The sequence below is a fragment of the Pollicipes pollicipes genome, unplaced genomic scaffold (genome assembly GCF_011947565.3).
Source record: "Pollicipes pollicipes isolate AB1234 unplaced genomic scaffold, Ppol_2.1 Scaffold_5724;HRSCAF=6776_pilon_pilon_pilon, whole genome shotgun sequence".
Taxonomy (NCBI): Eukaryota; Metazoa; Arthropoda; class Thecostraca; order Pollicipedomorpha; family Pollicipedidae; genus Pollicipes; species Pollicipes pollicipes.
Genome location: NW_023596746.1, coordinates 41321375 through 41337494, shown reverse-complemented (window position 1 = coordinate 41337494; position 16120 = coordinate 41321375). Strand labels below are relative to the sequence as shown.

Below are 16120 nucleotides of genomic sequence, written 5' to 3'. Positions count from 1 at the left end.
TGGCACCAATCATTGCGAAAGGGCAGCGCTGCTCACAAGTTCTCAAAGAGCCCCTCAATACTAGTGTTGTACGAATGAGTCATGGGAAAAGTTACAAAAGGTTCTGTTTGTTTTGTTATGCATGCTAACATAACGATCACATCTGCCTCCCCGAGGGATACTTCAAACGCCGCACAGACTGCTCGTTACGGGTTCAACCCCCCTATTGTCAGATTTTATCATGTATCCATATCTTTACTTACATTTGGTCCCCTAATAAACGATTTTGTTGATGCAAAAGCATGGTGGCCCTTGTTTCCTTTCGTTTCTTCCGACTGCTCTGTGTGAAGACGTTTGCATGAATTAGCTGGCAACTGGGCGCCATACTTGAGTATGCGCACGCAATTTGCGCAGATTTAAGATTTTCCATCACAAGCACCCAAAATATTAACTCGGAAGGAATAATCGTCCTTGTTTGTTGCCTTATTATGCACACCATGGTACGTGAACATACTTCAAGATCAACCTGGGACAATGATCCAAACAGCCACCCCATCCGTGAGAATAATGCCTTGTCTTCATGCTCGCGCACTGCTGTCTCACCAGCAGGGCACGCCACAGGCGAGGCACAGTCCGCCGCCGACGGGTCAGCGTCCTTGACCGCCATCGCAGGCCAATCAGAGCCGTTTGCGGGGATCGCAGAGCCTCGAGGCACGTGAGGTCGTGAGGCTCACGGCCGGCCGGAACCACTCGAGCGCCTACTGACGGGTCGAGTGAGGGCTGGCATATTTCGGGACGTTGGGAGCTTCGAGGAAGGTGAGTCGCGCACGTGAAATGTGCATGATGATTGTATTTGACCTCTCGCTGGTTTTGGCGCTTCTTATCCTCGCTGCTTTTGCTTATGGGTAATCATTTCACTAGAGCCTCGTCTTGGCAGGGCGCGAGAGGGGTTTCTTAGTGAAGGACATGGCACGGACAATACCCTTCCTAAAGCCGACGCCTTGGCAACCACCGATAATTGGTTCACACAGTTCTGGGCAACAGGAGGTGACATTCTTAACGGTTATCGTGCATAAACTTGATAGCACTTTATTGCAAGGTGTTTATCGGGCGGGATTGAACAGGTCTCCTCCGTTCGGTCAGCGCAGGCAGCGCAATGTTTCTAATTGCTTGAAAGGCTAGCAACACCAGGCTTACGGACTCATTATGAGCGGACAGTCGTAAGGGCAAGAGCAAAGTTAATATGTGCAGCCAACTGTGCAGCCAGTCACGTGCTCGTGCCGGCGACATAGTCTGTACGGCTTTGGCGCCTGAAGATTGCGTCGGATCTTCACAATCATTCGAAAACTGAATGACGCTGATATAGTACGTAAAAATCGCCACTGATGCGTCTTAGCGCCCTGTGTTGTCGTTTTTGAGATGATCCTATCTTTGAATTATTGACTCAAATTGCATGAAATTTAAACGGAAACGCTAACGGGGCCTGCAGTCATTTTTGAAAAGCCTCTGTGTGGGCTGGCATGATACTGCCCGAAGCTACACCAGTCCCGGTGGCAGAGCACAGCCGAGGCCCGACCCAGCCGGGTCTGCCTCTCTGGTCAGATTAGGAAGACAGCGCTGCAGTCCGTGGCCAGTGTTTTCCTGCCCAATTATTATGCAGGTTCTTGCAATCATCCGTTCTCACAAATCGTCGCGTACTCCTAAGTAATCTCCCCTGCCCAAACAACATCTTGTGTGCGTTAAATGATTGTAGAGACTGCTTTAGCCTCACTAGGGACCCTAGACTCTTCAAAATGTGTTGAATTTCTGCGCCATCGCGTCGTTGGGCAGATTACAATAATTTTTCCCGTGCTGACATCAGGCGATTGTTTTCATCCCATGATTGTCTAACGCGCTGCCACATCTCTATTTCAGGATACATCCGTCTGTGACATCAAGAGTACCCATAATGCGCATCTCCACCGCCACCGTCTTGTTGCTGCTAACGCTTATCTGCTGTGGCCTGCCCTGCCACGGCGGCGACGGCCGTCACGGCCACGGCAGCAGCAAAGGTCATGACAGCGGCCGTGGAGGTCACCACCACCACCACCATCACCACAGCGACGGCAGCAGCAGCCACCGACACCACCGGCGGTCCATCTCTCGGGGCCGCTTCGGCCACAGAGTCTCCCGGGGACCGGTCTTCCCCGCCGGCCACTACGGCCACCACGCCGGCGCATACCACAAGCTCGGCTACGCGAGGCGCGCGGGCCGCCTGTTCTCGCACGGGCGCGTCGCTCATGTCGGTCACGTGCGGCCCGTGGGCCACGGCAAGCTGGCGAGCCGCTACGGGCACATCGGGCACGTGCCCCACGTCGGCTACGGGCGTCCGCTCCGCCCCCGTGTGATCGCCATCCCGGTGGGTAACAAAACTCGCCTGCAACGCCTGCGGCTCTTGGGTCAGGTCACGCGGGCGCTCGGCTAGCCGCGTAGAGTGAGCATCGAGAGGCGGCGCCGCGGGGGGGGGGGGGGGAGAGGAGGGGAGGGAGGTGGTGCCGAGCGGTTGTACAGTGTGTGGGGCTGGGACCGGTACGCCTTGGTTGGGCTTAGGTCAGGTCAGGTCAGGTCACGCGCGCGCTCGGCTAACGAGAGTGCAGTTGGGAGCATCGAGAGGCAGTGCGTGGGGGGGGGGGGGGGGGGATGGCGCCGAGCGGCTGTACAGTGTGTGGGGCGGGGACCGCTGCGCCTTGGCTCGGTTTGTCCACATTGGCCACGGACGTTCGCTCCACCCCCGCGTGGTCGCCGTCCCGGTGGGTAACAAAACTCGCCTGGAACGCCGGCGCCTCTGGGTCAGGTCACGTGGGCGCTCGGCTAGCCGGGGGGGGGGGGGGAGGGCATCGATAGGCGGCGCCGCGGGGAAGAGGACGGCGCCGGGCGGTTGTACAGTGTGTGGGGCGGGGTCCGGTGCGCCTTGCCTAGGCTTGTCTGGTTCACCGTCTCCATTGTGGAGTTGGAGTCAGACGCCGTGTCTGGGTTTCTTGTTTCATCCAGAGTCCGTCGCATTTTTGCGCAGACTAACGTAAGCGGGACTGACGATTGCAGTGTTTTTACTTGCGTGATGGATCTCCAGTGTTCTACCTGCATAGTTGTGCTGTTGTCGTTGATTGTGTCCTGTCTAGGACCGAATGCTCTTCTCTTTGGCTGTGAGTTCTGAAGCCGCGCCACGAGACCCTGTCCTGGCCTTTTACGCGTTCTCCAGAATGTTATGCGATGAACTTGACCGACCGGTTCTCTGTGTGTCGTCTTGCACTATCGAGCCTGTTTGGTGCGATGAACAAACGGTTTTCCATGAGCTTCCCGTGTTCTGCCTAGATTGCATTATCTCTTGCTTTTTACGGCGCGTTTGATGGTAGATAACCTCAGTAAGTCGTTTTAGGTCTCCACGTCGTTGCTGTCATCTTTGCCGTGGTATTGAGCCATTTACTCGCCCTCGCGTACTTCCTCCAAGCCTTACGTGTTTGGTCATCATCGGACGTGTTCTGTGTAGATGCTATAAATGTACCTTCTCTGAAATGTCCTGCGAAGAACTTGACCGATCAGTTTTGGTCCGGTATATTGTGTTCCCCGGCCTGTTTGGTATGATGAACGAACATTGTTTCATTCGTTTCTTGTGTCCGTGTTATTTGTGTACTTACACTTATCATTCTTACATTTCACAGCGCGTTTCTCGGTGGTAAACCACAGTGGATTCTTGTTTCAGGCTTCCATTGCCATTCCATTTTGTCATTTGTCATCGTCATTGTTTCATGTCTTCCGTTGACTGTTGTCTCCGCCATGGTCTCGAGCCACTCATCCTCGCGTACTTGAAGTGTCATCTGTTCTGTCATGAGACATGCTCTATGTAAATTCCTCGGCTGTATTCGGGCGCAATAAACAGACGGCAGACGATTGGAGCTCTTTACCATTTAGCAGTCTGAATCGTATCCATGGCGCGTACACGCTTCGAATTTGAATAACTGTTCTGAAATATGTGGAGGCCCCCACGAAACATGTTTCGTTGCGCCTTGTATGCGCGTCGGCTGGCCGGGAGATAACTCGCCGAACAAATACTTGTCCAGCTCCCATGGCTGGGGCTTATGCAGAACGTCCGTTAGAATATTCATGTTTTTGTGCAGTTTGATCGGGGAACGGTCGATGCTTTGGTAATAACGCACGCAGCACTGGCTGGTCCCCAAACTGGTTATAAGCAGGCGAATACGTGCACGTGCGGGTCCGTTACCAACCTGGCCCGCTCGTACGTGGCTCGGAACTTGCGAGTATGCAAAGGCGCGAAGGCGTACCTTAAAATCTTTGAAAGAGGTCATGCGAGGCTATCAATGCTGCGGAACACAATTTTGAAGCGACTCTGGGCAATGAACGTCCTCTGAGACGACTGCTCCGCCACAAGTACCCTTTTTCGATTCTTTCAGCCTATTGGCAGTTGAGTGAGACTTCCCGCCCCCTGGCGGGAAGATGGCGATAATATTTAGACTGGTCTGACCCACGCGCACGCATGTCGAGCAGCGCAAAATTGGCACGTAAGACTTGTGTGTGATTCTTGGCTTGCTGGGGGACTCGGCCATTCTTATAACATGACGCACAATATCTTCATCTGTGGTACTTGAGAGCCACGCACGGCTTGTGGGTTGACTTCCGCAACATCCGACTGCTGGGTTTTTTACTCTCCCCGATCCGAGAGATGCGTGTCACTAATTTTCGGGTTCAGCGCCTTATCGGTTCGAGAGGTTGAGCGAGGGGATAGGTGACTGCAGAGAGCGGGCTCAACGATGGTACTGACCGCACTGGCACTCCCGTCCCGTCTCGTCTCCGGTGCAAGTACCCTGTACCCATGCTCCCTTTCCTATGCTGCTCACTGGTCGCGAAACCCAGCTACAGTTACAACTCCGAATTAAAACAAGTTATACAATGATCTTCGAGCTGGGAGCTGGCTTTTTTTACAATAAACCTTCCGGTTCCAGTCTGAGTCCTCTCGTCCTGAGTCCTTTCAGGTCTCAACTGAGCTCTCAGGAGGTCAGCTGCGAAGTACTCTGGTACTTCGGTTCTACTCCAGCCGAGTCCTCTAGAGTCCGAGCCGAGATCTCTCGACCCCACCTGGGTCTTCCCTCTGCAGCCGCGGCCGCACCCTCTGACGTCCCAGCCGAGCTCTCCTGGCCGGGCCAGGTCCGCTCCGCTGACGCCCGCGGCTGCGTCGGGGGCGGCGCCGCCGTCCGACCGGGTAATACACCCGCCGCCGCCACCGCTGTCGCCCAGTGTTCCGCCAGCACCGGGGCTGACAGCACCGGTACACAGCGGCGCGCGGTGCCAACACGCGTACTCCAGTGACCCCGCGTAAAAACGACCCGGTCGACCCGGCGTGCGGCAGACGCCAGCAGACGCAGGGGCGCCACGGTAAGGTGGTCCGTGGTGGCCTTACGACTGTGGGAGGGTCTTTGTGTCGATTTTGGAAGTTAAGAAAACGCAACAGTATTTTGCCAGTTTGAAATGAATGCTCATTTTTTTGGTTTCTGCACTGGCGAGTAGTTACGGGTTATGTTTGTAGCATAAGACTAAAATGCGGAGACATGGACTGATTTGGCTAAAAGACTATTGATAGGTGCGTTTAGTAGTTTTGAATCGTGGTAGATTTGTTCAGACAATTAATGTGGTGAAGAAACTGCTTCAAATGCTAGTACAAAATGCATTTTCCCTCGTCACAATCCAAAGTTTTGTGCAGATTGCATCTTCATTGTGTTATAAATGCAGACGGACCCCTCATGTGTCCGTCGGGTTTCACCTTTGTTGTGTTTATGTACGACTGTCCTGCCGTCCGCCGCGCCAATGGGGCAAGCTACGAGCAGGCTGGTTGCGGGGTTGTGGCTTGACGATCATGAAGTGACTCGTGCCGTACGTGTTCCAGATGTCCTTGCACGCGCTGCTGTTTGTATTGGGCGGTCTAATTACGCTGTCGTCATGCTCCCTTGGGCACGGCGCAAGGGACTCGTACTTCGATAGCGGCACGCCGAACGGTGAGTGGGACGGCGTCCAAGGACGACTGTTTCTCTGTTTTGCATGGTCCCAGGTAAGCGTGTGGCACAAGCGCGCACATTACCCGAAAAAGGTATTGAGACAAGGACAGCGGAGTGCAATGGAAGATGGCTCTCAAGGGTTGTTTTTGTTATTTTCTTTAAAATCGTTGATCTTACCTGAAAAATACCAACGACACGTAATATGCATAAATTGTATACACGACGTTTTGACCTATATGCATAATCATTTGAACACGGATGGCAGAAGAACCACATGCGATGAATGAGGCTTGATATAACAGAGAAATGTTGCCTTCATTACCTTTTCGCTATTTGCATCTGTTGTTGCCACTCGCAATGGTGGCTAGCTGCATCTATACTGCCTTTAATTCGAGGCCTGTCGGACATATGAGCTCACACTTTAGCCAACTCGCAAGTCCTCATTCGTTAGCCTTTTGATCCACGCTGTCGTCGACAAGCGCACATTGTTCGTAAAGTTCACTCATATGCGAGCTTGCATACGGCCCTATACGAGTTGGCACACAGCGTTGGACAGATGGGAGTGTAATGAGCAGGTGGTTAACGCCTTGGACTCCCACGTGCGGGCTTGCGTTCGAACCTCGGTTGCATCATGGCCCCTGAGCTCTAATATGATCAATGCGGTCGCTAGCGCTCCATAAAAGGGATGTGACGACGCGTTTCGCGTTAAAAAGCGCTTGACGAAGACACATCAGTTCCTTCTTTGTGCAGCATCGAATTACATACTGAACCCTTCGAGTAGGCAATAACGTTGCAATCAATACTTGGTCCCGTAGCTAACTCGCACAACATTTCAAAAGCTAGTGGTGCCTGCCTGCGATTCTGCGAGAACAATGCAATGGAAATATAAAACTCCGCGCCGACTCCCACACATCGTCTCGCGTGAACCGACGCACTCCTCCACACCTTATCTAGCAACAGACGTGATCATTCCGTGCCATTTTCTGCAATCAGCCGGTTCGGCGCCGCGCACGCAGACCCGGGTCACGACTTCCGGTGACCTCCGCAAGCGTCAAGAGTCACGTGACGTCCTCGTCGGCCGCGGAGGCTCTGCCCGGGCGGTGACCTCTTGACCCGCGGTGCGCCCTCGCGGAGCCCGATTCCCGGTTGTGCAGGCGTCACGTGTCCCTGATCGTGGCGCTCCGGTGGCGGAAGTCGTTTTTTGAGGGTATCAGAGAATCGCGTCCGCTGGGTGACGGCTACCTTGATGGATTACCCCACGCGGCATACGCGGATGGGTGAGCACGCCACCCCGGACCAGGCGCCGTTAAATCGGCCGTGGACACCGGGCTCGCCTGGTCTGCACCCAGTGGGACACCAGTCCCCGGACACCAGCCCCGACACCGGGCTCGCCTGGTCTGCACCCAGTGGGACACCAGTCCCCGGACACCAGCCCCGACACCGGGCTCGCCTGGTCTGCACCCAGGTAGGACACCAGTCCCCGGCAGGCCAATAACTAGATCGACCGCCCATGTGCGTAAATGTCACGAATCCGAAAACATAAAATGCTGATGATCGGCCTGGGCTGGAATTATAGGTTACTTGGCATGGTCCTGCGCGCTCTATTGGGGCGTTGTAAACGGTCATGTAGTTCTTGGTAATGCTTTTTATGGGTGAGTGGTAGCGTAAACTGCACACTTACGTTATCAAGCCTGTGGACGGGTGCAGATTCAAGGCTGCTGAAAGAAGCACAGGACCCCATTCGACAAGGATACGTTATGGTATCCACAGCAGCCTAACGAGACCGCCGTAGTGTTGTTTAACCATGCGGTGCGATAACAGACTTATAGAGCCCGGTCAATCAAGATTTGATTTACACCGCCATAGACACCTTTTTAAATAAACAGCGGTAGTGGAAACAATAAATCAGCTATTCAGCGCTGAATGTGAAGGTCACAATGTACTACAAACAAAGGTTATCTGATCCTCCTTGATGGCCAGTTTGCGCTCTTCAGTTCTAACGGTTCGCTAACGTCGTTCCATTGTCGCCGGCCACAGAGGGGAACGTCCTCTACCGACAACAATGGCGCAGATGTTAGCTGGGCTGGGCCGACGCGGACCGCGTCCGATCGGCTCATTCCGTTAAATATAAACAAGCTGGTTGGAATATTATCTTTTTGCGTTTGCGATGTCCCAGTTCGGGAATATTTTCATACACATCTAGCGTTTACAAATAAATTTGCTTTTAGTAGGGTACTACTGAGAAATGCCGTTATAACAACGGGTCGTTGGGCACGCAGAATACATAATTTGCTCGTAATTTGATGATGAAGTAGTCAAGGGTTTATAAGACAGTATAAGACAGCAGCCTTGACTAAATACTCACTTTTTTGGACGAGTGTGGGATGCTGCCAACGTTTCGAACCTAGCAATTACCAAGATAGCAGATTTCAGCAGCAGTGGCGTGGTTCTACTAAAACTAACTTATTTCTTACTGAAGCTAATGCGCGTCCTACATTCCAGGAAACAAACCCGCACAAATTAAAATCCTACTACGGCACCTGCGTTCACATGCCACTGACGTCTTTGACGGCTAATGCTCGCGCAGCCCCCCCCCCCCCCCCCCCCCCGCTTTCTGCGAGCTCGTCGACCCGTGGATGGGAAGACCTCAGGCAGCTAGCCTGTGCCGTGTTTAAAGGCGCCCTGCTCAGGTGCGCTGATGCCGCCCCACTGCACTCATCTCGTTCTTGAAGCTGCGGTGGCGCAGTGCGGCGGCAGATGCAGCAAAACTGTGGGGCCGAAGTAGGTCTCTTTTGATTTTTCCTAAAATGGCTTGGAGACTGAGTTTTCAAGGGCGGTTTTCAACCCCAGCAAATTCCAAGCACACATGTGAAGAATTGATACCCTTACGCGGTGTCTTCAACCGCAACACTAAGACAAAAACTGGGACATGATGGAAGCCTGTCCAGCTGTTATCTGCCACTCATCTAGCCCGTGGAAGCCAACAAGGTGTGCACAGATAAACTCTCGCTATCTTATTGCCCGCAGACCAAGCGTAATGTTTTTCATCTGAAAGATACATCGTCATTCCATGCACTGATACATGACATATTGTCACAGGTGTGTTTTGTTCAGCCGTTATGGCCTAAAACATTGCAGTGATGGAATGCTTCCAGGTGGTATTCACCACCACTGGGTGCGCGTTAAGGCCAGAACTTCGTGGAATTATTGCAGCTTAAAAAAACAACTTCCTGCAAAAGGCAACGTGCCATATGAATCAGAAGAGTGCGTCACAGGTTTTTACTCTGTTGGTAAGATGACGAGTTTCCGGGAGATACAACCCCTCCAACGCCAATCTCGCAGAAATGGTGTTACACATTCTAGTCACCAGTCGCTGTACTGCGTGCTAACGGTGAGAAAGGCAGCGACCATTGTCGGTGTGGTTCCCGTCGATTTTCTTTGTCCGATGTTTTGACGGTGCCGATGTAATTTCCACCGTTTCCTTGTTCGACTTCTGAACGGGAAGTTCGATGATATGCGATAAGCGCTGCGATAAGACAACGGGCAGATACAGATGACTCGTCGCTTTCCTGCCGCCGCCGCGCCATACTGCAACCGGGAACAAAACTCGCGAACCATTCGTGCAACGCGTAGCTGCACGCATCCCATATGTCTGTCAAGGGTCCGGCCCGGGGTTTCCGGCCGTTTCCCGTGGCCAACCTGAGAGGGGTTTTATGATCAAGCCACGATGCAGATGACGGCACGCGGAGTTACTTGCGATATTGCGCTCTGCACATCACTGCCACCTGCACCACCCTCGCCGGCGTGCGATGTCCCCTTCACGCGGTGCCTGTCGCCAAGGCGTCTCTCAGACCGCGGACATGGACCACTTGCACGAGTATGCGAGAGCGCGCTGTCCAACGGTCTCCCGGGTCTGCCGTTCGTGAGCCCATGCCTGCGATTTTCCTCGGACTGCATGACGTCGACCGTGCTGCGCACTTCTGGGTGGGCCGGGAATGGGCTTCTTTGCCACGTCATGGTCGTCGATTGTTGCAACCACGATTTCATTGGCCGTAAGCGTCGACGCGGGCGTCGCTGCAGCGGAGCGCTTGCACAGGCTGTTTGTTTTTACTACTTGCTATGTTTATAGCCGCTTCACCGGGCTTTCCCTTTTTAACGAACGCGCCTTTGTCACGAAGGCTTTCGCTCACGAAGTGGAAAACGAAAGGATGCACACTGCTCCGGCTACCAAGCTCTCATTACGGCACGGGTGGGTGACATCATGTCGTCGTCTAGCTAAAGATCCCAAAATATGCTCTACGGTGTAAGTCACACACGGTGTAGATCACACATTGAGTGTGCGATCCTGAGATTTCATGGCTCGAGGCGGTGATTCCGTCCGCGACAGGTCAGGAGCGTTGGTTCGGACGCGTGATTCCGTCCGCGACAGGTCATGAGCTTTGGTACGGAACGCGTGATTCCGTCCGCGACAGGTCAGGAGCGTTGGTCCGGACGCATCATTCCGTCCGCGACAGGTCAGGAGCGTTAGTCCGGACGCGTGATTCCGTCCGCGACAGGTCAGAAGCGTTGGTCCGGACGCGTGATTCCGTCCGCGACAGGTCAGGAGCGTTGGTCCGGACGCGTGATTCCGTCCACGACAGGTCAGGAGCGCTGGACCGGACGCGTGATTCAGCTTTCGTCGGGGAGCCAACGCCCCCGAACCAGCTTCCGTCGGACGTTTATCACTCGGCCAGCGTCATTGCTGGGAACGCATTGTGCTGCGCTTGACTCCCACTGTCATATGTCAAAGCGCCGCGGAGTCGCCAGGAGCGTGGTCGCAGTGCCGTGGTAGGCCACCGAGCAGCCTTCGCGCCAAACCCACCCGGAGAAAACGCGCGAGAACGCATGCCTTCTGGGCGTCCGAGCTTTCTACCATGACGCTGGGGGTCGGGCCCAGTTAACCCAGTGATGCTGGCACGGCACTTAGCTGTTCCTCTTCCCGTCTTACTGTCATTTCCGAGCCTACTTTCCCGCTCGTTATGAGCGAGCTCATGATCGTGGGAATGCGAGACTTCTCTGAGCCGCGCAGCCGTAAGTGTTACCTTACGACGGCTGCTTACGACATATCACGTTTCAACAACGGCGAGCTCGCTTGCCGCTCGTTACACCTGCAGAGTGCGGTGACTAGCAAGAGTTTTGCTTTAACCCTGTGCAAAGAATTTGTCCCGAATGACAAATGACGTCATCAGATGAGCATTAATATCTGGTTTATCCACATCATCAGCCTCTGACATGGCACGAGTCCAGGCGGCACACGATGGGTGCATTAGGTACGACGTCGGCGCCTGTATACATGGAGGTCGACGAGGATCTTCTTACCACTCTCTCCCCAAATTATCCTTGATCCGTCTCACTTCACTGCTCGGATATGCGAGCCAATTATGGCCGGGGCACGTGGTCAGCTGGTGGGCGACTCTCCCCAGAGGAAGCTTGGCCCGGGCGACGGCGGCCAGGAGCGGCGTCCTGAGGCCCCACGGGCCGGTTGGAGAAACTCGAAACTTGCTGCGTGAAATTGACTTGAAGGGCAGTGACGCTGGGTTTCTCTGAAGAAAACGATAGGCTTGTTACGTGCCAGACTTAATGATATGCCTGGAGCTTGGAAGTTTACGGGCATTCGACTCCACCGTCAGGAGATTTGAGAGTTTTGATGCTTTGTGACTGAAAGTGCATGCAAAGCATACATGCGATTGATCGTATCCAAAATTAGCTGGAAACAATAGGGTTACATAGCAAAAAGACGAATTCAAAAGCAAAACATAATGAAGAAACAGCAACTTTCTAACTGGCATCCGGGGGCTGCAGGCTGGACGCAAGACCAGTAGCCTTGATCTGTATACTGAGTCCAGCGGACCCCTTCAGTCGTGCGAAACAACGGAAGGTCAAATATAGACCGTTGCATGAAGCCATTGTGAAATAATGATAGTGTTACCAACATAATGTATCTGAGCCGTTCCACACAAGGCAAGAAATAGTGAGTGACTGATCCCATCATAATTCAGGCATGTTTTACGCAGCACTTTTTCTTTCTGCACAGAAGTGCACTTCCCTCACTTACTGTATTCTTTAAAGTGGTTTGCTCTACATGAAAATCACTTTCATATGATCGTTTCATATGGTCAGTCTCACTCGCCTTCAGACGGGCAAACTGAAAGCACATTACTTTTCTGCCGGTGGCAGTCCGAAAGTTCAGATGTGACCAACGATCATGTGATTCGAACTGTGTAGAGGCTGACGAGGACACGATCTCATGGTTTGACTGCAACCTTTACAGCGTTTGCACGTATATGTCCTCCGGGGATATCTAGGCAAAGCTGAGCTAAGCTTAGAAAGCTGAGGCAACTGCATGTTTCCTGCACGTTATATGTGCAGAGAAATAAGGTCAGCGCCTTTGACCACCACGCAAGTTGGCAGGCCTCCTGCCACGTGCGGTGGAAACATATCGCCTCTATATTAACACTGATGATGTGATCGCAGCCTTGACTAAGACTCTACACGAAAGACGAGTGACTAATACAGAAACGCGAACTTCGCATGTGGGAAAAATAAATGAGCGTGAAGCCAGTGCGACGTGGGTGCACGCTGGAATGCGCGGGTGCGGCTGGCTGCAGGTTTTCCTTATCAGCTACTGTCGCACCAGATTCAGCCCGCCCTTCCCGCGCTGTCCTACAGACTGGAACGACGACAGTGTCTTAGCGGCACTGCCTGGAAAGAGCTGGTTATCAGCGTTCGCTTGCGTGCACAATAGCCGCACTTGGGTTTGTTCACCGCACATGAAGCCGTAAGGCCGTTTCCTGCGCCGCCCCAACAATCAGCTGTTCATGTGTTGTTCTGGTGGCATTTACAAGTTCACATTTGGTAGCTGTGTAGTATACGGATATTCGACAACAGCATCTTGTTCGGGCTCAATTAGCCTGCCACAGATACCTGCAGCTCCTTCGTTGTTAATAGTTCCTGATATTCTCAGATACTGTTTCTCTAAGTACGTGCGCAAGAGCGTAGAAGCTGGGGCTATGGAGTATGAGGGTTAGGAATATTAGTACCTACTTGGCGGTTGTGAGGTGGGGCAATAGGCCTACAGCGGACTTCTGAAAAGAGGGGAAACAATTGCACTTATTTCTTTTTCCATTCTCTTTGCTCAACGCTGCACCGGTCCCAATTTAATCACAAATGATATCTCTACGCAGGAGATATAATGGCTTCCAGTGACCCTTGGCAGCTGTTTTCCAAGCCACCAGAGCTGCTACCTTGATAGCAAGCGTCTTTTCGCGAACATGAATTACAAACGAACTGTCAAAACCAAACGTTCTAGACAATCTAGAGGCGATTTCAAGGAAAGGTCTTGGGAGGTATGCTTTGAAAAAATCGCTGGCTGCCTCTTTAGCCATGATCGGTCCATATTTGAGTGAGGTGAATTGTACCACAGCCGTTTACACCAAGACGGGATCATCTTTAGATGTCGTATGGTGCGTGTGATCTGCCTTGAGCAAACCCAGGAGGATCGACACCGATGCCATTTTGAAGACATATGTACATTCTAAGCATATGCGCCCCTGACATTGGAACAGGGGTGCTGTCCAGTCATATAGACGAAATGCAAATATTCAGTGGCATTTTTTCTCGATTACACCAGTGCTTATGCTGTGATAATGTGTTCATAATTTCAGCAGCTTTTTGCATCTCTATAACAATATGTAACAGGTGCAGTGTCAAGTGATATGGATAGGTACGCGCATGATACCCTTTTAAATGGTTAATGTGCACCGGTACCAAATGCTTTGGCGTTGGACCTTGAACGGTAATCGAATTGACGCTCGTTTTCAATATTCTTGCACCCACCACTGGCAAAATCAGCTGACTGGGTTCCTGCAATGTGTGCGACCTGATTAACATGGTCATAAATCTGCGAACATCACTGAGATAAATCCCTTAAATAACAACAGATAGCAGCGTGCGCTGCTAAGTATACCTACTGCCACTACTGCTGCTAAGTATACCTACCACCTACTGCTAAGTATACTTAATCTGCAATTTATTTATTCAAGATCATATTTGTGAAATGGTCTTTTCTGGTTGCGTTTATTATATTTAGCTATCCTCCTATTTACTAGAGCGGCATTAAAGTGGAGGTGACCTGTTTGTTGTCGTTTGTTTTCTCCCCCCGTAACCGCACATTTCTACAACCGTCATTGACGATAAAAGGTTTCTTTGCATCGTGCCATACTCTATATAGTTTCTCGAATCCAATTTATTGCTACTTTTTCTACCCATAAAGCATGCACTCCGAGACACGCTTTCCATTTTTCTTCGCTCGTGAGCGCTTTATTGATGACATTTGCTCAAGTTTGCATGTCAGATGAGAGTTTACGCTTAGGCCGTCAGTAGAGGCCCTATCATTACGAAATCAGTGGATTTTCATATATTATATTCCTTTCTTATATTCATATATGAGGGAGCCAAACGGGTTCGCCGCATAAAGCTCAAGCATAACTCGCCACAATTCTAAACATTCTTGCAAGGCATTCAACGATTGGCGCCCAGCACCTTCGATGCACTCCATGGTGGAGTGAGCGCACACGAACCGCTATACTCATTTGACCCTCCAGCCCGGCGGAACTGCGCCACGCACGCGCGGACGCCGCCACTAACCACCGTCAACCCGTTTCAGACGAGTTCTCCTACGGCTTCATGATCGCGCACCCGCAGGCGGGCGGGCCGCGGCGACCGCAACGCCACCTGACTGAGAACGGCGCAACCATGTTCGGCAGCCACAACCGACGCCGGTCGGACGGCCGCCAAGCCTGGAGGTTCTTTATCGACGCCAGTGAGCTACCGGTTGGCGACAGCTCGCAATCCTACGTGCACCGAGTCCCGGGCGACGGCGGTGGGAGCGGCTTCTCCGGCGGTGAGAACAGCTTTTCCGGCGGTGGGAACGGCTTCTCCGGCGGCGAGAACAGCTTTTCTGGCGGCGGGAACGGCTTCTCTAGCCGACAGGGCCGGCTGGGCGACGGCAGCCTGCGCACGGAGGTCAACTACGCAGCCGGCAAGCAGCCGATCGTGGTGAAAGTGAGCCCGCGCCCGTACCAGCCGCTGCCGGAGGTGACGCGTCCGCTCGGCGCCGGTCCCGGCCCTGGCCAGGCCTTCGGCGGCGGGTTCGACCAGTCGGGGCGGCCCTTCGAGCGGCCATTCGGCCAGCGCCCGGAGGGTTCATTCGGACGGCCGCAGAACTCATTCAACCGGCCACAGAACTCATTCAATCGGCCCACAGGCGCATTCAACCGGCCCCCTGGGTCGTTCAGTCGGCCCCCGGGTGCGTTCAATCAACCGAACACTCAGGCTTACCAGAGCGGATTCGGCCAGACGGATCGGTTCCAGAATCGCCCGTCCGACGGTGGCCATCCGGGTCAGAACCCGTTCGCCATCGGCTGCCGCTGGATCGCAGGGCCGGCCGCTGCCGTCGGCGCCGGGCCTCGGTCGCCCGCAGAGCAGCCGGCCAGGCGTGAGGCCGGGCTTCGTGGTGCGCTGACAGTCCGCCGCCGGGCCCGCCGCTGCCGGAGACGGTGACGGCCCGTCCGACGCGGCGGCCGGCCAGCGGCGGTCTCCGCGTCGTCTACCGGCCCAAGCCCACCGGCGTGTTCTACGTGCAGGGCCGCGAGAACCCGAATCGAATGGGCCAGCTGGCGGAGGACACGCCGCTGAACGACCTCACCGGCACCGGCGCACTGCTGTCCGGCGGGAAGACGATGCTGACGACGGCGGCCGGGCCGAGCGACGAGGCTGGCTTCACGCGCGTCACCAATGCGCACAACGTGTGGCGTGTGCCGCGGCCGGCCGGTGGCGCGGCCGGCCGACAAGGCCGCCGGCTAACCGACCTAGGGCCCGGCCCGCTCGACGCGCCGTCGACCGGCCCGCCGTCGCCGGTCGCCACCTCAACGCGCGAACCGGCCGTCACCACGTACCGGCCAGCGTTTCACGGCGGCGGCGGCCGCTCCGACAACTCGACCACCGCCCGCGTCCGCCCGGGCAGCCAACGCGGCGTCATCCCTCGGCCGGCGACGCTG

General features: G+C 54.0%; 1 protein-coding gene across 1 annotated transcript; it reads left to right on the top strand.

Moving 5' to 3' along the window:
* Positions 1–5282: 5282 nt before the first annotated feature.
* LOC119102221 (myosin heavy chain IB) lies at positions 5283–15957 on the top strand. The gene is made up of 3 exons (XM_037225582.1): positions 5283–5406; positions 5915–6023; positions 14728–15957. Exons 2-3 carry the CDS (start codon positions 5915–5917, stop codon positions 15621–15623), a joined length of 1005 nt encoding a protein of 334 aa, XP_037081477.1. The 5' UTR covers positions 5283–5406; the 3' UTR covers positions 15624–15957.
* Positions 15958–16120: the final 163 nt, after the last annotated feature.

Coding starts and splice junctions, on each gene's coding strand:
- LOC119102221 (XM_037225582.1), top strand. CDS start 5,915: ATGTCCTTGCACGCGCTGCTGTTTGTATTGGGCGGTCTAATTACGCTG. Junction 6,024..14,727: donor CGATAGCGGCACGCCGAACG/GTGAGTGGGACG, acceptor AACCCGTTTCAG/ACGAGTTCTCCTACGGCTTC.